Source organism: Bombyx mori, chromosome 16, assembly GCF_030269925.1.
Source record: "Bombyx mori chromosome 16, ASM3026992v2".
In the NCBI taxonomy this organism is placed as follows: domain Eukaryota; kingdom Metazoa; phylum Arthropoda; class Insecta; order Lepidoptera; family Bombycidae; genus Bombyx; species Bombyx mori.
In genome coordinates, this window is record NC_085122.1 from 2918993 (window position 1) to 2943674 (window position 24682).

General features: G+C 41.2%; 1 protein-coding gene across 1 annotated transcript; it reads right to left on the minus strand.

Moving 5' to 3' along the window:
- Nucleotides 1-2045: 2045 nt before the first annotated feature.
- On the minus strand, nucleotides 2046-24434 carry Or-57 (olfactory receptor 57). The gene is given in 11 exon segments (NM_001166153.1): nucleotides 2046-2099; nucleotides 4991-5146; nucleotides 6263-6367; nucleotides 11776-11955; nucleotides 12029-12172; nucleotides 13233-13287; nucleotides 14831-14941; nucleotides 22513-22729; nucleotides 24284-24399; nucleotides 24402-24422; nucleotides 24424-24434. Coding segments are annotated over 11 exon segments (1170 nt in total).
- Nucleotides 24435-24682: the final 248 nt, after the last annotated feature.

Genomic DNA, 24682 nt, shown 5'->3' on the forward strand with positions numbered 1-24682 from the left:
TTGAAGGGCTTAACCGACAAAAACCGTTCTATACGGGAGCCCTCTTCTTCGACGTCGCGAAACCGTTCGACAAAGTCTGGCACAATGGTTTGATTTTCAAACTTTTAAACATGGGCGTGCCGGACAGTCTCGTGCTCATCATACGAGACCTCTTGTCGAACCGCTCTTTTCGATATCGAGTCAAGGGAACCCGCTCCTCACCGCGACCGCTCACGGCTGGAGTCCTGCAAGGCTCTGTCCTCTCTCCACTCTTATTTAGTTTATTTATTAACGTCGTTTCCCAGTCACCTTATTCGCCGACGACACGTCCGTTTACTACTCAAGTAGAAACAAGTCCCTAATCGCGAGGAAACTCTAGAGCGCAGTCGTAACCCTAGTACAGTGATTCCGGAAATGGCGCATAGACACCAGACCCACCGATAAGCACAGCGGTGCTATTTCAAAGGGGAAACTCCACACGGATTTCCGCCCAGATTAGGAGGAGAAATCTCATGCTCACGATAATACTCCCACTCATATGATCACCCTCTTCGGCCAACCCAGACCTTGGGTCAGAAAGGTCAAGTACCTGGTTGTTATTCAGTTAATCAGTTTGCGGCCGTGCCACGTTTATTCTCGGCGGACTCCACCCCATGATTTGTAATCGGAGTAAAATGTACCTTCGGAACTAGGTGACACTTTACAAAACTTGCATAAGGCCCGTCATGACTTACGCGAGTGTGATGTTCGCTCACGCGGCCCGCACACACAGACACCCTCCAATCCCTACAATCCCGTTTTTGCAGGCTAGCCGTCGGAGCTCCGTGGTTTGTGGGAAACGTCGATTTACACGACGACCTGGGCCTAGAATGGATCCGAAAACACATGAAGTCACATGTCACACAAATGTTGTAACGGCTGAAGGTGCCAACGGCCGGGTGAGGAATTCGCCCTTATAAGTTGCTTCGTTGAATACTTAGCACGCTTAATCCATATATCAGCCCGCTGAGTTTCTCGCTTGATTTTCTCAGCGGGTCGCGATTCCGATCCGTTAGCAGATGCATTCGTAAAGCAGCTGCTCTTGAGTTGTTAGGTCTCCTTTGGAGGCGCTCGGGCAGCTGTTAGCTAATCCCACCCCTCCTGGCTGAGCCTTTGCTCGCCTACCTGTCTACGTCAACTTATTCGATAGTGGGTTCGCGCAGCTATTTATAATGAAAATATGATTTATAGGCTGCCAATCACTTAAAATTCTTTGATAATTAATAAATAAAAAAACCAGTTGAATATTCAAAATATTTATTTAGCTGAATAAAAATATAATGTTTATTAGACGAGAATTTCAAATATTTTTGCTTATTAAAATGAAAAGAATTTACATGAAAAGGCTCCTGGGCAGAATGCTATCCTGCCATCCAAAAACGAATGAAACTAATAAAGGCCACATGTCCAAATACCTACCTACCTATAAAAACTGAGACTTAAAACTCATGTTCAAGGTGGGTGGCGGCATTTACGTTGTAGACCTCTATGGGCTCCGGTAACCACTTAACACCAGGTGGGCCTTGAGCTCGTCCACCCATCGAAGCAATAAAAAAAAACAACTACCTACCTATTAGTAATTTTTTAATGGAATGCAAAGCACTGCGTCTGTAAAAAATATCGAATCCAACATCCCTGCAATGCATTCGTTAATAAGTCAGTCTCACTGCCCTATTAGCATGGAATCGATCATGTAAGTAGTTTGTTGGGCTGACTAGCCCATTGGGGACGTAGAAGTTTAACACATAAGCTTAAAGAACCATGTATGATCAGATTAAACCACGAACCAAATAGCAGTCATTGACCTGACGTCCAGTGTGGCATGCTGTATGTCCGACCTCTAGTCTTTTGTAATTTTAAAGAACTTGAAAGAATTGCCACAGAAGTTATCTCATTGATAATACTAATGTTAGGCATTAAGGTGTTAAAAAAGATTTAGGTGTAAGTAGATAAAGTTGTATACAATTATTGAAATTAGTGCGATGGTGTAGATTTCTTTTAAACTTAAGATTTTGATATGAATTATCTTATTCGCTGACTTGTTGAAGAACCGTGAAAAAGCTGTAGGATGCTTTCATTATCTGAAACGTTAAATAATTGCTAGGTTAATCCAGTTATCTAGTTTCTGAGTGCTGAAGTTAAATAGTAATAAAAAAAAAGATGTGGTGTCGTGGTACACCAGGTAGGAACGAAGTTCCTTCGGCTAATGTAGAATCGACACAATTTGCAAAAAAAAATTCGTGCTCAATTTTATGTAGGTTTTCTTGATTTTTCTCTTAAATTTTGCTGATTAGTTTTTATTTAAGTATAGGAAAGTATTTCGGAAATTCAGTATTTTAGGAAATAATAAATTACGTAAAATAGAAAGAGAATGGATGAGAGAACGAAAAGAAAGAGGGAGAAAGAGAAAGGTATTATACACTACTCGCTTGTGTATGCGACGGTCACGCCTGCGCACGTCTCATTTAACGGTTTTATTCCACGCACTTTTTTCCACGGATTTTTTTTTACGGTTTTACTATCACATTTTTTTCAGTTCGGTCGCGCAGCAAAATCCCTATCCCCTCCAAGCCTGCCGTAAGGAACTTCGTTCCAATAGTGATATTTCATAATATTCAAGTTTTATTTTATTTATGCGAGCCATCCAGCCGAACAGTACATACATATTTCATGCAAACAGTTTACAAATCGATTATCTCTCTTTTTTTCACTTATTTTTCCTCAATCGCATTTAAACGACAATGTCACCTCGGACACGTGATTGTTCTAGAAAACGAGTAGTTTAGATCGCATCGGTACAAAGAGTCATGGGTGATCCTTATTGTTTATCTATATATTAATACGTGAAGCAAAAACTTTGTATCCTTTTTTACGAAAATTACGCGGACGGAGGAGTATGAAATTTTCCACACTTATAAAGAATATAGAGAAGAATTGCACAATGCTAATTTTTTTTTTAAATAATGCATAAAAGTTACATTAAACAATAAAGAAAACACTACACACACTACATACCATGTATTTGATGCACACACGCATGCATACTATTTATTGTCAAACTTTTGTCCTTGACGTCTGTTGTCAAATTGAGAATAGATTAACTATTGTTTGTCTTTGTTAATATTTATTGTTAATATTTTTTATAGTGTAGTCTTGGCGAAATTTGTGATTATAGAAGTATAAAATACAATCAAAATAGTGTACAAACTTACAATTCCAATTAATTATAGTCGAATTTCGACTACTGCGGGACCTCTAGTTCTAAATAAATCCCACAAAATTTTCGTTCGATTTAAAGCTCATAGCTCCCTAAATCACAATGCGACAAAAAGTACGTTGATATGCCATGCGTCGCTTGATTTTGAAAATACAGTTCGACCAAGCTAAGTTTGCACCTCGCATCGATTACGTCACACTGCCGCTTAGGTACGGTCTGAAAAAAGGACTCGCAATGACTTTAAAAATGTAAACAAATGTTTTTTAGATTTTACTTTGCATTATTGTTTTTAACAATATATTATACATAGGTACATTAGAATATAGCGATATCGGGTTTTTGTATTAAGACCACCCGGGTGTTCTTGCACTTTTTAAATTTGTATCCCAATTGCTCAGTAATAATTTTCCTTTATGTTTCTTTTTCAGAATTATATTTCTCCGTTCACTGTGTATCACCTTTCCTTTCATTTTGTCGCCCACAACAATCCTCTCGAAGTAAAAAAAAATGAAGGTTAAGCGTTCAGTAACAACAGTTCAACAAAAACTTAACAAAAATAGTCCAATAATATAACTAAACTTTAACAAAAAATCTAACAAGAACAGTTAAAAATTTTTAAATACAACGTATAGGGAGACGAAAACTCGTATGACGCGTGTCGGCGATAAACATGCTAACCGTACTGACGCGACAGGGCGATCGCGGGAAGGTGAGCGGGGAAGCGGGCGGACCGCCGCATTGCAGCGAGGTGCAAACTTAGCTTGGTCGAGTTGTACTTATATTCAGAGTGTACCGGCTTGATATACATAAGGGAGTTTCTTGTGGTAATAAAACTCCAGCACTTGATATTATTATTATAAGATTTAAATTGAGAGATATACAGCGAGCTTGAAGAGCAGGTAATGAATGATTGGATGATAGCGAAATATAATATGTTACTAAACTGTGATGCTTAGCGCCTTAGAAGGCTAGCATCTTTGACATTGCTATAAAAGAATTCACTGGCATCAGGCACTGGCCTGAGCACAGAGTGTTCTAAAAAAGGTAGTTCGACTCGAAAACTATAGATATTTTTCTATTAGATAGAGAAATTGATTCGATGAAAAACAAAGATTCCCAAATAAGTAGAAAGAACATAACATGGTAACGCTAACTATTATTCTGCCAACCCTTGGAATATGTTTTACGTAAGGTACCGTATGATTCGTGCTTAAAAAAAATACACATCTCAAATGATGCGATTATCTTATTGATTAGATGAGGTTTGAGGTGCCCACGGTCTACCGGGTGCTAAGTGGTTACCGGAGCCCGTAAAAAATAACCAAGTGAATGTCACCACTCACCTTCGGGCATGAGTTCTAAGTCTCGGTTTTTACAGTACAACCCCTTCTAACCCCCAGTGCCCCACGCTTCTAACCGAAAAGTATAAATTCCTCACGGCAGAAATAAGCAGGGTGGTACCGTATTTATTGTTTGAAATAAGCTTATTGTAGTCTATCTCATTATGACGCGTTTAGTTTAATAAACAGTCTAACGGACTTTTGTTGTATAAATTCAGGGATGTCATCGAACGGTTGAAATAAATAATAAATTAATTTTTGTGTGAAACTACTATTTATAACTTAGATACTTTTATATCCACGTTCCGGCTTGATATACCCATTGTTGCATTAAATTTATTAAATTTTTGTTTAAGGATTTTTCGGACATACTTTCGTTGTGTTCTATAGACTATGTATTAGAGATCAAACTAACCGCCATATATTCGGTTATGTCCAAAGTCACGAATCCACCTGCCGTGAGTGTGGCGGGTCTCTGTGCTCGCGTCATGATTATTAACAGTGTCTTTTTCAAGGGTCGAGTGAGAGTGTACCATGGACATTCATATGCGGCGTCTGCGATTTCTTCACTCTGCTCATGAAAAAAATGAAAAGAATGATAGCCTGGAATGTAATCACAGCGCCACCACTCATGAATATCGGTCCAGCAGCTTAGGAGCAGTTCACTGACCGACACACGTAAAGACGAATTACTTAATATAAAGGCGAAATGCTAAGAGTGTTTCTGCTCGCTCATATCGTTAGATTAATCGGATCCGGGAAAATTCGTGTGGCCTAACACTCCGGCTTTAGTGCTAAGCAGACGTACATTAATTACGTGAGGCATTTTTGAGAATTTTTCGCGACAACCATTCGTGAAATGCACCTTTTCAATGTCTGAACATACTTGATAACTTGATGGGTGGACGAGCTCACAGTCCACCTGGTGCTGAGTGGTTACTGCAGCCCATATACATCTGCGACGTAAATGCGCCACCCACCTTGATATATAAGTGCTAAGGTCTCAGTATAGTTACAATGGCTACCCCACCCTTCAAACCGAAACGCATTACTGCTTCACGGCGGAAATAGGCGGGATGGTGGTACCTACCCGTGCGGACTCCCAAGAGGTCCTACCACCAGTGATTACGCAAATTATAATTTTGCGGGGTTGTTACACGATGTTTTATTCCTTCACCGTGGAAGTCAATTGTGAACATTTGTTGAGTACGTATTTCATTAAAAAAATTGGTACCCGCCTGGGATTCGAACATCGGTGCATCGCTCAACATGAATGCAGCGGACGTCTTAACCCTTAGGTCACAACGACTTCAACTGGTTTTAAACAAATACAAAAACACGAAATTAGGGAAACAGCGACAACCAAAGCCTATTGAATAGCCTATCGTTCTGGGTAGTAGCGCGGCAGGGAACGGTAGACGGCAGGCAGACAACGTTAAGTCCCACAGCAGCACGAAGCAACTGCTCCCGAAATATAAGGCATACCATCACCCTCGTATACAATATGTCCTTCTTCGAACATGTTTTAAAGTGGTTAAGCTATTGGCAGTAACTTGCTTTTAGCCCCTGGCATTGTTGATGTCCATGAACTACAACTAGACCAAGTGGACCGGGTACTGCTCCTCCGATTATCTAGTGCAATATCGACATCAGAGGCACAAACTGTCCGAAATGTCCAAATACGTACAGATTCACGAAGGAATTCCCCTTGATAACAAAATAAGAAGACTTCCAATGATGTTCCAAATAGATATCCAGCCATTGTCAGCGATTGCATAGTAGTTGATTTTTTCTGGAACAAACAGTGAAATAACTTTAACAGGATATTAAGAAAAATAGGTAAATATATTATTAAATTTTAATAAGCCCATTTGTAACATTTGTATTTTTGATTCCATTTGTAACAAATCGTATTTAAAAAAATAGTAAAAAATGCTTAAATAAAATTTAAGTTTTCTATATAATATTATATTTAGTCATATAATTTTGTAATATGGATCTGAATAAAAGGCTATATTATTATTATTATAGTGTATTAAACACTGCCACGCCTGGGTAGACGGCAGGACACACTCCGGCGAGATGGGCAACAATCGGCCGGAGCGTTAGGGACTATTGGGAGAGAAACCGGCGAACTATACGGGCATTGTCGAGCAAGACTGCCTTTTGCATTTGGGCCACCACCGACTTTTTGTTGAGACCAAGCCTCTCGAGATGTTTTGAGAGGCTTTTAGGGACCAAACCATTCACCGACACAACTACCGGGATTATTTCTGTAGATACCACCCTCCACATGTCGGTCACCTCGTGCGCCAGGTCCAAATATTTGGTCTTTTTATCTGCCTCGGCCCGCACGAGGTTCTCGTCGTAGGGAATGGTGATATCCACCAGAAATACCCGAGACTCCGTCTGGTCCATCAGCACGATATCAGGCTTATTCGCAAGAATAGTCCTGTCCGTAATGATGGGCCGGTCCCAGTAGAGCTTGCCACGGTCGTTTTTGAGTACAGCGTCCGGCTGGTACTTATAATACGGTAGCCTCTGTTCGATGAGGCCATACTTAAGGGCGAGCTTTTGGTGGAGGATTCTGGCTGCTTGGTTATGTCTGTGCAAGTACTCAGTGTTAGCAAGCATAGAACAACCAGAGGTGACATGTCTGAGGGATTCACCCGGTCGGCGGCATAATCGACAGATGTCAGCTGTCCCATCCCTCAGAATGTGCTTCCTATAGTTGTTCGTCCTGATAACCTGATCCTGTATTGCACAGACAAAACCCTCGGTTTCCCCAAAGAGGTAACCGAATCGTAGCCAGTGCACGGAGGCTTCTTTGTCCACGTGGGGCTCATGCAGTGCCTGAAAGAAGCGTCCGTGCAGCTCTTTGCCTTTCCATATGGCCTCACGGTCAGAGGTACTGAGTACCGCCGGTGATTGCCACCCGTCTCTGGCCAGGGCTAGCGGGATCAGTCCTTTGTCGCATTCCATGACCTCTCTGTGCATCACACTGTCAGCCCTCGATAGGAAATATTCCCTGAGACTGCACACTCCACTGTTGTGCATGACCTTGGCGCTAAGTAGGCCCCGGCCACCACACTTCCGCGGAATGTACAATCTCATTACCGAGGACTTCGGGTGGAGCATCCTATGGAGGGTCATAATTGAGCGGACTTTTCTATCCAGGGCATCCAGTTCGGTCTGAGTCCACCTGAGCACGCCGAAGGTATGCAACAGGACGGGCATCGCCCAGCCGTTAAACGCCCTTGTCTTATTCACGCCCGACAAAAGGCTCTTACACACTTTTGTCAAACGTTCACAAAACACGTCGCATGCAGCCTGTTTGACGACCGCAACGTCAATACCTAAATTTTGCGACATACCCAGGTACCGGTATGTTTCTCCCTCGGAGAGTGCCCGAAGGTTTATCCCATCGGATACAGGTAAACGATCCAATGAGACTATGCTCCCTCTCTCTATATGGAGAACCGCACACTTGTCGACTCCCAGCCTCATCCTAATGCGACTACTGAAATCACAAGTGATGTCAAGCAGTCGCCTGAGGCCTGCAGCATGAGGAGCGTACAACTTGGGTCATCCATGTAGAACAAGTGGGACACCTTCAAGCCCCCCCTTCGGAACTGAAAGCCTGTCCTCGAAGCCTCCAGTAATGACCTGAGAGGATTCAGGGCCAGGCAAAACCACAATGGACTCAGACAATCACCCTGAAATATACCCCGATTCACCTTTATTCGGTCTTCTACAGCCGACAGCTGCACACCGGATAGACTAAGCATTGTACTCCATTGCCCCATACAGGCACCGAGGAAGTCTCGAACTGTATCGTCTATCTTATACAGCTCGAGGACCCTCTTCAGCCATGTATGGGGGATCGAGTCAAATGCCTTTTTATAATCTATCCAGGCGGCAGAGAAATTTCGTCGGTTGCGTTTGACCTGCTGGCCAGCTACCGCGTCGATCAAGAGGAATTCCTTAGTACCGCGGCTACCACGCCTACACCCGTTCTGGGCACCAGACAGTACTCGATAGCTGTCTATGTGGTGTGAGATCTTAGTTTCCAGAACGGATGTCAGTGTCTTATAGGTGGTAGGAAGACACGTTATTGGCCGGTACTGTGCCGGATCCGCGGTACTTTCCGATTTTGGAATGAGGTGAGTGATCCCAGTAGTGAGGAAGGTGGGGAGCACTTTTGTATCTAGGGCTTCCTGGAACTGTCTGGCGAGGGTTTCGTGACAAGCCCGGAAACTTTTTAGCCAGTAAAGCTGCAGTCCGTCGCAGCCTGGAGACTTCCAGTGTGAAGAACTACAGACTGCAGCCTTAATATCACCTTTGCTGATAGTAACCGGGCTCATCGGTGGTATGCCCACACACGAGTCCTCAATGACCTGCATCCAGGAGCCCTCCACATGCTCCACAGGTCTTGACCACAAGTTGCGCCAGAATGTGACCATCTCCTGTCCAGCTGGACGTTCGGTGACGGCGCTAACATTGGCCTGTTCTAGGGACCTGTAGAACTTCCTCTGATCACTCACGAAGAGGCGATTCTGGCGATACCTTTGAACTCGTTCCGAGTACCGCCGGATGCGCTTGCTCCAAGCAGCCACCTTCTGCTTCAGGAGGTCTATGCGTTCTGCCAGCTGTTGTGCATTTGGCACTGCAGGGCCTAAGCCACACCCCGCAAACGCAATTCTGACAAACCGCAAGACTCTCGGCCTCGTGTTGCCCGTCCTGAAGCTAATCAGTTTGCCGATAAGGACTCTAGCGTCACTGATACGACGTTCAATTCTGCGCTTCCAAGCAGGCTCGGCATCTCTCACACGCTGAGCGTCGGCAGCTGTCACCTGCCGATTTGGCTGGAGCTTGGCGCCGATATACCGACATACTGCCATTGCGGCGCCAAACAGGATTGAATTCGTATCAGTGAGGCTGCTGCTGTTCTCCAAATATGGAAGCAGCATCTCGTTAACGGCCTCAACGACACTCCGACTATGGTGACTCTGAGCTATTCTGGGGATCCGGGGTCTCGCGTCGAGAGGCATCTCACGCACTTCCAGAATCGCCTCTTCAAGAATCCTCCTGATCTGCTCGTTGTCCTGGGAAACTATTCCGTCCGCCCCTCCGTCAGCAGCCAATGGTTGATAACCAGTGTCTACCGCACCGCCGACATTTAAGTCCTGCATAGATGCGATAGACACACGTCCTTCAGCTGGTGCAAGAGAGGAGGCCGGGACAGCCTCGAGTCGTAGTTGTTCGAGTTCGTTTGCGCTGAAGATGTTAGAGCGCATTATGAAACGAACTCGGTCGGCTAGGTTCTGGTCTGTGATGTGTGTCAGCGATGGCTCAAGCGCTTGAAAATTACGAAGCAGTCTTGCTCGACGCCCTGTGCCGCCTGTTTCTCCCCCCACAGCCCCAAAGTGGGCGCGCATGACATTGGAATTTTGTTCACGGGTCCATCGCATGCGCCGCCCTCCACCGAGTGCGGGTGTCTGTTGCGGAGTCCTTGTGGACTCTGCAGGCACCAAGCCTCCCGGTGGTGATGATGATGGGGGTTCGACCCGCTGAAGTGGTCTTAACGAGTCAGATCTTTGGTTTGTTTTAAAGGTTTTACTCATCGTTGGGCTTTTATGTGGGGTCTGACAGTCGCTGCAGAGAGAGCCCCATATCTGCAGAAGGCTAGAATACAGTGGAGGGTCGCCAGTTACTCCAAGGGGACCGTTCACGACCTAGACTTAGCGCCCTAGGCCATGCAGCCGCTCGGCACGGTGCCTTACACCTTCGGCTAGCGCTGGTTGCTTGCGCGGATGGAACAACCATCTCATATTGATTGTTTCACCCATTATTATTATTATTATTATTATATATAAACCCCCCTTAACAGTTCATTATGTCCTTTGAATGATTCTTATCAGTGTATTAACTAAAAAACACAGCTCAATTTGAAAAGGGTCTTCAATGTTGGTAATGAATGATTATTGTAAAATCAAATTCAAGTTTCAATTAGAAAGGTAAGCTTTGCAAGAATGTAACTAATACCATGGTCAAAGCTATATTTGACTTTATAGAAGTCACTGCTCATTCGCAAGATGAATGTACCTGATGACCGAAGTCATCGACTTTCTACAAACGATTTAATGTACTTAGATGACGGTATCCATCGGAGCTGGCTTCCATGGCGTTTTTAAAATGATGATGTCAGCGTTACTGACGCCTTTCTTATTATCATTATCATTGCCTTCAATAGTTTATTATAATTGATGCGACGAAAACCAGCAGTGTATGGACGAATTCCTTTATTTGTCAGAAAAAAATTGGGTAGAAATAAATGGCTGGCACGGCTGGTTTTATTACCACTGTCCTCGCTTCGTTGGCTTTGGCTGGTGGTGGTGGCAGAAGGGGGCGTGTTAATACGTGGATCGGCGGCAGGGCCTTAGAACTTATATTTCAAGGTGGGTGGCGCATTTACGTTGTGGATGTCTATGGGCTCCAGTAACCACTTAACACCAGGTGGGCTGTGAGTTCGTCCACGCATCTAAGCAATAAAAAAAAATGGATAAAAAAGTCAGGACAACAACAAACAAAGAAAATCTTCTATTTTTTAGTGATTTTTTTTGTCTAATTATGAAGACTCTTAATATTTTAGTTTAGTTAGTTTTAATTAATTTTAGTTTTAATTAATCATACACACCTATATAATTTTCTGGATATGTTGAGCACTGCTCGAGGTAAATTAAACAAGATATTTAGATTATATTATATAAAAAAAAACACCTATTTAAAAATCAAGAATGCAACACTGTCGGGCCTTATAATCTATGGATGGGCGACGGTAATGATGATTACTCAAGCAGTGAGATGAGTGGAATCGGCAAGCTCGAAGATTGGGATTATAAATTAATATTAAAAAATTCCTAACCTTTTTTTACTGACTGTACCTATTTTTTTCGATTTGACAGCTATGACGTCACAATATGGCGCAGTTCCACCCACATTCTGATTTGAAACGCATTATAAATTTGTAATAAATTCAGTTTCATTCCTGATGTTTGAGTCAAACCCGACAAATACAATAAGTCCTTATTATTATATACCCACTTTGGTCTCTGTCTTACATTACATTTGTTTATGAGCAAAAAGATACGCCATTTAATAAGCGAATAAAAAAAAGGAAAAGAATAGACCATAACATACCACAGCCAGTTGATATGCCGTAGTACAGATGACTACTATGGACACCATGAGTTGTACCAACAGAGCTCCGGATAAGTAATGCTTGATAGCCTCTGCTGCGTCCAAAGCGCGCTTATGCTGCGAAATTATATTACGAAGCCTTTCTGTAATGACTTTTTCTTCGTCTGATGTGATCAGATTCTACAAGAGCAGTACAGATCAATTTAAAATATATCCGTCTTTCTGACCTATTAAAGAAATCACAGATCCTTACCCTCTTGTTCATCGGTATGTCCAAACAAAGATTTCGCAATGACAAAGCCACTAGCTTTAGTCTACATCTGCAGACAGCCACTAACGATATGATGATGATGTCAACATTGAAGTCAAAAGACCCCGTAAATATCACTACTATGCACTGAACAAAGAAAATATAATGAGTAAAGTGTATCATTTTGGCTTTGTTCCATTTTTTAGATTTGGATATTTTGAAATTGGGCTTAGAATGATCAGATGGCGCAGTAGTTAGCGCATCTGATTGCCGGGTTAATGGTTCTGGATACGACTCCCACTTCAGGCAAACTTTGATAAGCGAACAGGTTTTTATGCTGTGCTTGAGCGTTTAAAACTGTTACGCCGGTAAGAGTAACGCCATCTGTCATCAAACGACGCAGCGACGAAAATCAAAAGAACTAGTAATATCGAGAACGCTCGAGAAGTGTAACGCCATCTATTATCATATTATAGCAAAAAAACTCGAAGCGAAACAGTGAGCGGAACACCTAAAATGAAGCGGAAGAAGTGAATTGCGATTTGTAAAGAGTGCCTAAAGTGTTTTAAGTGTTAAATAGAGTTTTAATTTGTACTTCGGTGAAAGTTTTATCTATCCCTAGCCCCAGCGCGTGACAATACCAACAAAATGAGATTATTTCTTGTATAGTCGTTAATAGCAAACACTTGAGGGTAGATTTCTTATAAATTCTAACAGAATAGTTACTTGCCACCAATATTTTATATTAAATTATAATAGCAAAAAGATGAAATGTATTTTTTATTAAAAAGCTATCATTATTTATGAACGCAAAACGATAGAATATTGTGAGGCGTGTCAACTCCGGTAACCATATTATAGCACCGTGTTAGCCTTAAGCTGGTCCCTTATCTACCCTATACAGTGGTTCCGTAGTTAGCGCTCCTGAGTATTGTTCCGAGGGTCGTGGGTTCGATGCATCGGGCAAAAATTATGTGATTAACAGGTATGTTAGCTTTGTGTCTGAGTGCTTGTTATCCGTATATGAATATATTTAAATGCATATAAGTATGTTTGTCAGGCTCTGGTATCAATGACACAGTGAATCCTAAATTGGAGCCGGGTGCCCGTATGTGTGAGTTGTTCAAAATTATTATTAAAAATAATGTTATTATTTAAGGCAATTAAATCCAAAAATTCACAGGACAGGTGACAGGATACTGCTTACCTGATGTACAAATGCAAATTCACGCCCCGGTGATTTCAATTCATTGAATGGGTACCTTAAATATTAGAAATACGTCATGATAATTATTATTTATTTAAAGTATATATATATATTCGTCCGCTTCGCTGCGCATTTAAAATTTACATTATTATTTATTGTCATTATTATTAGGGAGTCCAACACTCATATACATATTAGCCTATCCATTTAGTACATGTATTTTCAACATGGATACCAAATTTGAAGTCAATCGTATGCAAGATTCAGTAGTTATAACGGAACATCCGTAAAAACCACTGTAGACCACTTTGTAGTCGTCGTGGCCGAAAGGATAAGACGGCCGGTGCATTCGTGTGTAGCGATGCACCGGTGTTCGAATCCCGCAGGCGGGTACCAATTTTTCTAATGAAATACGTACTCATCAAATGTTCACGATTGACTTCCACGGTGAAGGAATAAAACATCGTGTAACAACCCCGCAAAATTATAATTTGCGTAATCACTGGTGGTAGGACCTCTTGGGTGTCCGCACGGGTAGGTACCACCATCCCGCCTATTTCCGCCGTGAAGCAGTAATGCGTTTCGGTTCGAAGGGTGGGATAGCCGTCGTAACTAACTATACTGAGACCTTAGAACTTATATCTCGAAGTGGGTAGCACGTTTACGTTGTAGATGTCTATGGGCTCCAGTAACCACTTAACACCAGGTGGGCTGTGAGCTCGTTCACCCATCTAAGCAATAAAAAAAAAGATTTTATATTAGTATAGATATACATACACATAAGGTCGCTGAAAGAAATTATGGTTGGAAGTGGTAAAGGCGGATATTGAGGAGAATATTATCACCCAGACGGATGCCGAAGACTGGGCCAAGTGGAGGAGCTTAAGGTGAAAAGAGGATCCTGGCACTAGACCGGGAAACGCTAAGAAGACTACGAGTATATGTGAAGTATAACATGATGCACGTGATTTATCCATTGTTTGCCACATCTTTCATATCATCATCAGCCTGTATTTCTCCACTGCTTGACGTAGGCCTCTCCCATAGTCCGTCACAATGAACAAATCCTCTCCCATAGTCCGCCACAATGAACGATCCTCCGCCTTCCGCATCCAATCTTTGCCAGCATATCGCCGCAAGTCATCGGTCCAACGGGCAAGAGGATGCCCAACGCTGCGCTTACCGGTATCATATCAGATCAGGTTTATAACAGACGGTGTGAACGGGTCGTTGTAGAAATATATAGTATGTCCAACTCGAACCCGTTTATATTAAGTCCTACGTTGAAGCGGCTAAGCGAAGCGTTGAAAGTCTCAGTTACGGACCAGACAGTTCTTCCAACTGGAATAGGTAGGTACCAATTTTGCTATGGAAATAAGTACTTAGGCGCAAGCTCAGATCTTTGGACGAGAGCGAACAGGGCACAAAGAACTTGGGAGTGATAAGTTAGATAGGGAAAGCCATGAATAAATCGGATTGGAAGAAATTGCTGGACCAGGCTAAGGCCCAGCCGCAACTTAGTGCTGCAGATAATTACGATGATGATGATGATATGTCACGAATGTAAACATTTTACTGTATTAAAAAACATTACTCACTTAGATCGGATGAAAAATGTGCTAGTATTCTCGCCCATGAACCAACATATGATCGTAAATGCAACGAAAAAACCGTAATACTTTAAAAACAGGGTCGTATTCTTGTCAATGCTGTAAGAAAATCTTTGTAATCAATTTGTTAACATCAATATTAAAAAGTTGTATCTGTTTGTGAATTCGTTCTGTGTTATTTTCGTCTTTTTCTTTTTCTTTTTTTTTATTGCTTAGATGGATGGACGAGCTCACAGCCCACCTGGTGCTAAGTGTTTACTGGAGCCCATAGACATCTACAACGTAAATGCGCCACCCCCCTTTCTCCAGCTTTCACTTTTTTACTCCCGGTTTCCCGCACCAAGGAGGCGCGTGTAAGTAAAAGGGCGGGTGGGCGTATGTGAGACTATTAAATTCACTCACTAAATGAGCATCTGAGCCCCGCCTGGATAGAGCCCGAGAGAGAAGCGTATCCCATTACTCGGATGTTCGGAGGATTTCTCCTTTCGCGGCGTGGGATATATCTTCTTGGGGTATTAAGTGTTCACAACTGGCTATTTTTCATTATTTCCTGGGGATCTACTGATGCCTTAATGGAATACCCTACAAGGGCATAGTACTGTCACCAGACCGTCTATCAAGCATAGTGACTATTAGCATAACCCTCCATAACGGATCGATAATGGGCATAACGGACAAAGCACCCGTTACACCATACCTGGGGTAGCAAGGGGGCGTGTAAATAGCCCTCCTGCGGCGGGAGCATATAAAGCGGGGTTGTAGAAAGGCGTGTAAATAGCCGTCCTAAGCGGTATGTGACAAATGTTTGTCACTTATAATTAGCGGAGCGGTAAAACTATATAGCGGTAAACAAAGCTAGTAATCAAACTAAAGATATAAATTAAATACACATAAGCGAGCGGGCGGGCGGATGATTACACGGAAGCAGCAATAAAATGGCAATAAATTAAAAGAACTTGCACTCACCTGTAGACCTTGCCAGTGACTGTCGTGCGGGCGTCGGCGATGGAAGCACGCGGGCGGCGGGAGGGGGTGACGAAGCTCACGTAGCTTTTCGTAAGCTCAAGCACCACACAATATACAAGTGCCGCCATCTAGGCAGCTAGCGGTAAAGCGTGATCGATCGGGTAGAACCACGCTTTGGATAGTCGCGGTAATTAGTAACTAACAAACTCCAAAGGTGGCGCCATCCCAATAATTCATTAGCATCCCATTACTAAATCCGCGTGACCATCCTGCCCGCCTTGAAAGTTCGCAGGACTTTCAACAAATATATAAAGATACTAAGATAGGAAGCATAAAGCTTAAATAGCGGGAAGTTATTTGAAAAGAAACAAATTTTAATTAATAATAAGCCATCATGAATGTTTACGAGTAGAGTTGAAGCGGTTGATGACATGCGGTACTCTAATTTATTCTAGCGGTAGCGGATATAATTTTACAACTGGACGTTTAAGAAATCCAGATTTCGTTTTTACCAAAGCAACGCGTATAATGTTATCGGCACCTGGATACACCTCTTGTATAACTCCAAGTGGCCAGCGGAGCGGTGGAATGTCATCTTGATGAATAAGAACTACTGTCCCAACCTTCACGGGGTTATCTGATGTACACCACTTCTGTCTGACTTGCAACGTATGCAGGTACTCTAATCTCCATTTCCTCCAATAGGAATTAACCAAACTATCTAACAACGCTTTGCGATTAGTTAGACTCATCTGATTTGCGGACAATTCAGACGCGGGTAAATACTGCAAAGGAGTGGACATCAAAAAATGTGCGGGTGTGAGAATTTCGGGGTTGGGATCTGCGGATAAAAGACATAAAGGTCTGGAATTCATAAGACATTCTATTTGATTCAACACAGTTAACATCTCTTCGTAAGTGAGAATTTGTGCGCCTATTACTCTATTTAAATGAGTTTTAACGGATTTAATGTTTGATTCCCATAAACCTCCAAAATGTGGAGCCCGAGGCGGGATCATCTTCCAAATGATTCGGTATTTAGTTAATTCATCATTCCATGCGGATATAAAATTATTTGAAACTAGAAGTTTATACATTTCATCTAACTGAGCCTTTGCGCCAACAAAATTAGTGCCATTATCTGAATACATGAAAGAAACTGGACCTCGACGAGATATAAAACGTTTGAAAGCGGCAAGAAATGAGTCCGTTGACAAATCCGAGGCTAACTCAATATGTATAGCCTTTGTCGTTAAGCATACGAACAGGCAAATGTAAGCCTTTTGTGAATGATGACCACGTTTGCGTACAAGCGTTATCTTAAATGGGCCCGCGTAATCTACTCCCGTGTGACAGAAAGCTTTGGCCTCCATTACACGGCTTGACGGAAGGTCAGCCATCATGGGAGTTGGGTGTGAAGGTGATACTCGAAAACATGATTTACACATATGCACTCTTTTTCTTATAACGTTTCTAGCGGACAATATCCAAAAGCGTTGACGAATAATGGACATCAAAAGGTCCGGACCAGTGTGCAAGTTTGTATTATGAAAATAATCAACAATAATATTTATTATGTGATCGTGTTTTGGCAATAAAGCGGGGTGTTGCGTTTCAAACGGTAAATCAGAGCTCGAAAGTCTACCCTGAATACGTAAAATTCCATCTTCGTCAATAAATGGACTAAGTTTACGAATATTTTTCGAAGGTAAATCTAATTTTCTAATGCTGGCAATATCATGACCAAAATATTTAGCTTGAAGAGCTCGAATAATAGCTTTCTCAGCAGTATTTAAATCGGATGCGGTTACAAACTTGTTTCGCGGTAGTTTTCTTATAAATCGAAGTACATAAACAACACAGCGAAGAAGTTTTGACCATGACGAAACTCTCAACCCAAGTTGATATATTGGGGAATCTTCGACAACAGTTAAAGCGGTAAGTGTTACAGATTTTTTCATTTCAGGTTGGTCACTTCCAGATTTACAAGGTACAAAAGGTTCAATAGGCCATTGTGAAATAGGATAGCAGGCCCAAGAAGGACCCTGCCACCAAAGCGAGTTATTAATAATTTGTGACGGTAAAAGACCTCGTGACACACAATCGCTAGGATTTTCCTTACCATTAATATGAAAAAAGCGGTCAGGTGATAAATTCTCCTGAATTTGAGCGATGCGGTTTCCTACAAATATTGACCATCTATGCGGGGAAGATTTAATCCAAGAAAGAGCAATTGTAGAATCTGAGAAAGCGTATATAGCGGTGATAGGATGTAAAGAATTATAAGCGTTATAAATAAGTTTAACTAATTTTGACAAAACAAGAGCGGCACAAAGCTCAAGGCGAGCTAATGTAGTTATCTTAACCGGAGAAACCTTTGATTTTGAGCACAATAATCTTAAAGTAATATCTCCTGTGGGATCTGTAATGTGTAAATAAACAACGCAACCGTAAGCGTTCAAGCTTGCATCACAAAATGCAACAATATTTACTTCACAGTCTTTAAAAACTCCAATATGGCGCGGTATTGCGATAGTTGAAAGCAATGGAAGCTCTTTCACAAGTGAAGAGTAGCGGTAAATAATTGTATCTGGAGGTGTATCATCCCAGTCTATTTTAGAATTCCAGAGTTCCTTAATAAGCAATTTAGCGAACAGTATAACTGGAGCAACCAAACCAAGCACGTCGAACAAGCGTGCGACTAAAGATAATATTGTTCTTTTAGTGCACTTTTCATTAGTGTTTGAGCTCGTCATAAAAAATGAGTCATTAGCGGGAAGCCATGCAAGGCCTAAAACTTTCATGGTATTATTAGCATCATCAGAGAAGCTTACAGAAGAGCGGTGCGTTTCTGGAAGGCTATTAAGAAAGGCAGTGGAGTTACTTGCCCATTTTGTTAAATTAAAACCTCCTGATTTAAAGAGTGAAATTAGTTGTTTCGATAGTTTGATAGCTGAAATATCTTCGTGTAGGGATGTGACGAGATCATCCATATATAATTGAGACTCAGCTACACTAGCGGCTTCTGGATAACGATAACATTCTTCTGATGCTAATTGACGTATAGTACGCATTGCTAAATAAGGTGATGACTTTAAACCAAAGGGCAGACAGTTAAAAGCGAAAATGCGAAGTTTATCATTTTTAAAGCGGTACAATATTTTTAAATATTTATGGTGGTCTGTGGTCACCCTAATGCGTAAGTACATTTGTTCCACATCAGCGCACAATGCCACAGGGAACAAACGAAAGCGGAGTAAAAGCAAAAATAAGTCTGCCTGTAAATTTGGACCAGTATGCAAGACGTCATTAAGTGACAGTCCACTAGATGTTTTAGCACTAGCATCAAGAACTACACGTAGTTTAGTGGTAGTCTTGCTTGGGCGGATAACTGCATGGTGCGATATATAATAACCGTTATCGGTTTCCTTAGCGGTGTCGTTAATTTCAGTTAAATAACCTTTACTAATGTAATCCTGTATAACGATATCGTAATCATCGCGGAGTGAGGGTAATTGAACAAACTTACGTTCGAGCGAAAGAAAACGGCGGTGAGCAACAGCATAAGACTTGCCAAGGTCAGCGGGATTTCTACTAAATGGTAACTCAACCGTATATCGGCCATCATTATCGCGGGTAATTGTAGAAATATATTTGTCTTCACACTCGGCTTCCTCAGGGCTTTGATGACGCTCATGAGGAATCTCCTCTAATTCCCAAAATTTATGTAAAAATGACTCAAGGTCTTTATGCGTTATAGATGAGAAAGTTTTATTTAAAGTGAATGCAGAATGAATTTCAGTATTTTCGAAAGCGGGTGGATTATCAATATAAACTGTACTAGATAGTCACAAAGAGGTATTATTATCATTTATAACAGAAAAATTATCATGTTGCGGTTTCATAATGCCGGTGTAACTCACTTCAGGTACGTCACCCATAAGAACATAACCGAAGGTTGTTTCTACGGCAGGTGGCGCTAGTGAGCCGGTATCTATACGATTACCTAAGTATATATATGGAAATAACTGAGCACCTAACACCATATCAATCACACCTGGAACGTTCCAGTTTGAATCGGCAAGCGGTAAATTACGTATATGATTCATATTTGAGGAATTTATAAAATAAGCGGGTAATTTATCTTTAATACAGTCTACTACTAAAGCGTGAATATAATATTTATTAGGAGAAAATCTAGATTCAATATTTAAATAAACATATCCGTGAATCGGGCGAGCGGTTAATCCAATACCTCTAATATAAGAATTATTTAAAGGTATAATCGGTAATTTAAGTAATTTACAACAATTGACAGTTATTAAATTATTTTGGGAACCATTATCTATTAAACATCTAACTATTTTACGTTCCCCTTTATTCGAGTGAGCGTATATTTGAGCGGTTGATAATAAAATATTACTATTCGATTTTATTTCCGAACTGTGAGTCAACGTGGTAGCGGTCGTATTATTTTGTTGTTGTATCGTTCTGTTAGAGTGTAAACAAGTATTCGAAGCGGCATCATGATGATCGTAACTCTGAACAACAGGTTGAGATTGAACCTGGGACCGACCGTAATCGGGCCGCGCGGCATCACTCGGAATTCCATGTACCTGCGACCGACTGACCTGCCTGTCCATATCAGCGTAGTCATTCGATGGACTGGGTACGCTTTTACTTTTTCGATTCGCCCGTTTATTACCAAAACACAACAAAGTATGATAATATTTCTTACAATTATTGCATGTTAACTTTGATTGACATGCTTTTAATGTATGCGATAAGCTTAAACAATTGATGCAACCCTTGTGCGATTTAATAAAATCACAACGCTCTTGCGGTGAAATAATATTTTTAAATTCATTACAACGATATAACTGCGTGTGGTGCGAGCTCGAGCAAAGATCGCACGTAGATAACGAAACCGGTTTGTTAACCCTTTCAGTGCGGACTGGGTCATTATAACTACTAGAAATAAACGATTTGTGATTTTTAGATTTCTCTATGTTACATTTCGGTGCAGAGCGTTCTAATATTTTTATTTGATCCTGTATGAATTCAATAAACATTTCAGTTGTGGGTATTTCAATACCACGAACCGATGCTTCAAACGAATGTAAAGTTTGAGGATCCAACCTTCTCAGTGAGCATTGTAATAAAATAAAATCAGTCAAATCAAGCAAATTTAATTGTTTTAAAGCGGCAATCGAAGATGAAATTTTTTCAATATACATATTTAAACTATTTGCGGTAGGTGAACAATTTTTTAAATCTAATATATTATTCAGATAATGACATCCTAAAGCTCGTTTATCCTGATATTTACTAATTAGATTCGACCAAATAATATTATAAGTTTCACCTGTGGGTATTATACCAGCGGTTAACTTTAATGCACTATGTGTTAATTTGCCCATTAAATACTGCACACGTTGCGCATCAGACAGTTGCGGGTTATCGTGAATGTTAGCTTTAAAAGCCTGGTAAAATGTTTCCCATCCTTCAAGAGAGCGTCCGTCAAAGGAAGGAAGTGAAATTGTTGGCAATGTTACATTTATGGCGGCGGTAGTTCTCATTACATTTGACGAATTACCAATTGTAATTTTGTTACGAGCGCGTCTTACGTAATTATATAACGTGTCAAAAGACGTTAAAGCTGCGTATTCAGGCTCAACTTCGGGGTTTTGCTTTAAATTTAAATCATTGATATCATCCAAATTGCTTTCAAATCTAACACGCATGTCATCAATCGATTCTGATTCGGCAAGAAAAGTTTCAATTAATTCCGAATCAAACTCCGAAATATTTTTTGATTTATTATATAAATCATTAATTTGTGCAAATACTAAATTATTCTTCGCGATAAGTTTCTTTAGTTGTCTATTTTCCATAATGAAGTTTTGAAATAACTGACTAAAAAATAACACTAAATGAACTACGTTAATAAATATAATTCAATATGCGGTTACGAGTTATTATTACTAATAGCGATGAATGTAATTAACTTTTACATACAATACAATACTGTAACAAAATGGCGAATGGGGGTAATCATAAATTAATTCTAATTTTAATTAAAATTTAAGCTGGATCTAATCCAGGCTCGCAGGACCAAACTATGGGGTAGCAAGGGGGCGTGTAAATAGCCCTCCTGCGGCGGGAGCATATAAAGCGGGGTTGTAGAAAGGCGTGTAAATAGCCGTCCTAAGCGGTATGTGACAAATGTTTGTCACTTATAATTAGCGGAGCGGTAAAACTATATAGCGGTAAACAAAGCTAGTAATCAAACTAAAGATATAAATTAAATACACATAAGCGAGCGGGCGGGCGGATGATTACACGGAAGCAGCAATAAAATGGCAATAAATTAAAAGAACTTGCACTCACCTGTAGACCTTGCCAGTGACTGTCGTGCGGGCGTCGGCGATGGAAGCACGCGGGCGGCGGGAGGGGGTGACGAAGCTCACGTAGCTTTTCGTAAGCTCAAGCACCACACAATATACAAGTGCCGCCATCTAGGCAGCTAGCGGTAAACCGTGATCGATCGGGTAGAACCACGCTTTGGATAGTCGCGGTAATTAGTAACTAACAAACTCCAAAGGTGGCGCCATCCCAATAATTCATTAGCATCCCATTACTAAATCCGCGTGACCAATACCATAAGTGAAAGTAGAACTAATTCATAGAACTAAAGTATATACCTGGCTATAATCCTTTGGCCTTCCACTTTCTTTTCAGAATTCAGTATTGCATCAGCTTCGTTTGTGACTTCCATAATTTTCTTAGACTTCAACATTAGCGTTAATACTTTTGCGCTCACAGCTAATTGCATAAAGAGAATCAAAGATGTCTCCGTCATGAAATCTATGTTACCCCATATAACAACAAGGTCCGCGATTTGTACATAAGCTGTGAAAACTATTAAGGAAAACGTAGTTACTCATGTTATCTATGAAAATTACGTGGTAGTTTTTAAAAAAAATCGAAGGTAGACAAGCATCTTCCCTCCTCCGTGAACATCAGCAATGGTAGAGGTGTTCAAATCTCAGGCGGGTACCAATTTTTCTAATGAAATACGTACTTAACAAATGTTCACGATTGACTTCCACGGTGAAGGAATAACATCGTATAATAAAAATGAAACCCGCAAAATTATAATTTGCGTAATTACTGGTGGTAGGACCTCTTGTGAGTCCGCGCGGGTGGATACCACCACCCTGCCTATTTCTGCCGTGAAGCAGTAATGCGTTTCGGTTTAAAGGGTGGGGCAGCCGTTGTAATTATACTTGAGACCTCAGAACTTATATCTCAAGGTGGGTGGCGCATTTACGTTGTGGATGTCTATGGGCTCCAGTAACCACTTAAGACCAGGTGGGCTGTGAGCTCGTCCACCCATCTAAGCAATAAAAAAAAATAAAAAATACCGTGATGATAATTTCTTGCTAAAGCTGGATAGTTAGTCGAAAAAAGATGATATTCTTGATCCAATTCTCTTAAATTACCTCATTATTTGATATAAAAATAAATCAAAGGTAGCAAACTTAGTACATAAAATGGATCTAAGTCTTGAGACATCTGTGATTACGGCCGGATTTCGGTCATTAAGCGAACACTAGTTGATATGACATTATGTTACGGGTAGTAGGGCATCTTGTGAGCCCGCTAGATAAGGTACCACCACCCGGGTACCAATTTTTCTAATGAAATACGTACTCAACAAATGTTCACGGTTGACTTCCACGGTGAAGGAATAACATCGTGTAATAAAAATCAAACCCGCAAAATAATAATTTGCGTAATTACTGGTGGTAGGACCTCTTGTGAGTCCGCGCGGGTAGGTACCACCACCCTGCCTATTTCTGCCGTGAAGCAGTAATGCGTTTCGGTTTGAAGGGTGGAGAAGCCGTTCTAACTATACTTGAGACCTGAGAACTTATATCTCAGGATGGGTGGCACATTTACGTCGTAGATGTCTATGGCCTCCAGTAAGCACTTAGCACCAGGTGGGCTGTGAGCTCGTCCACCCATCTAAGCAATAGATAAAAAAAAAGCTCGATAATAAGAATTTTATGATTTCGCTTTGGCATACGGCTTCCTCCATTTGGTAGAACAGCTCACACCTGACCCAAAATTGAGTGACACGATCTCCGCTTTATTTTAACATCATCATTTGACCCCAGAGGCTCCATTGGGAACGGTCGATCGCCTGATCCATTCTACTACCCATACTACTACCCATACCCATGCTACTCGCTCGCACCCCCACTGCCTCTCGGAGGATTTGACTGTGCCTCTGATATAGCTGTTGATGGACATCATTTGATGATGATGGTCATCAGCGCGACGGTGATCACCTGTGAGCGACTTAGGAGACTCCTTGTTCTTGGGTTAATTACACAGCTGGACTTGACCGTATTCACGATTGATCTCGTAGCTCATCATTTTACATTGTCATTGTAATATATTACGCACCAAATAAATACAGGAAAACCAGCCCGCCATACACTTTCATGATAATTCTTTGAGTCTTCGTGTAGTCATCTCGCAGTATCAGTCCAGCCCATGATAAAGTATTCAAAGTTAATGTTAAGCCAAAGATTCTGTTTTTAATTAAAGATGGCATGTTGACAAAAATGGCCTAAAACACAAAAATTAAAAATAGATCCATAAGTGTGTGATTTAAAGAGTACATTGAGTGATAAAAGCAATGTTTTTGCTCATCATTGTTATCCTAGGTGGACTATCTTTCCGTCCACCTCTTACAACCAGCAATATATTGGCAGTGACACCAGCGAATGGCTTGTATTCAGGGTCTTTTGTTATCTCTCAGCTTTTACATTGCGGTTTCGCGAAATCAGAACTCACTACTAA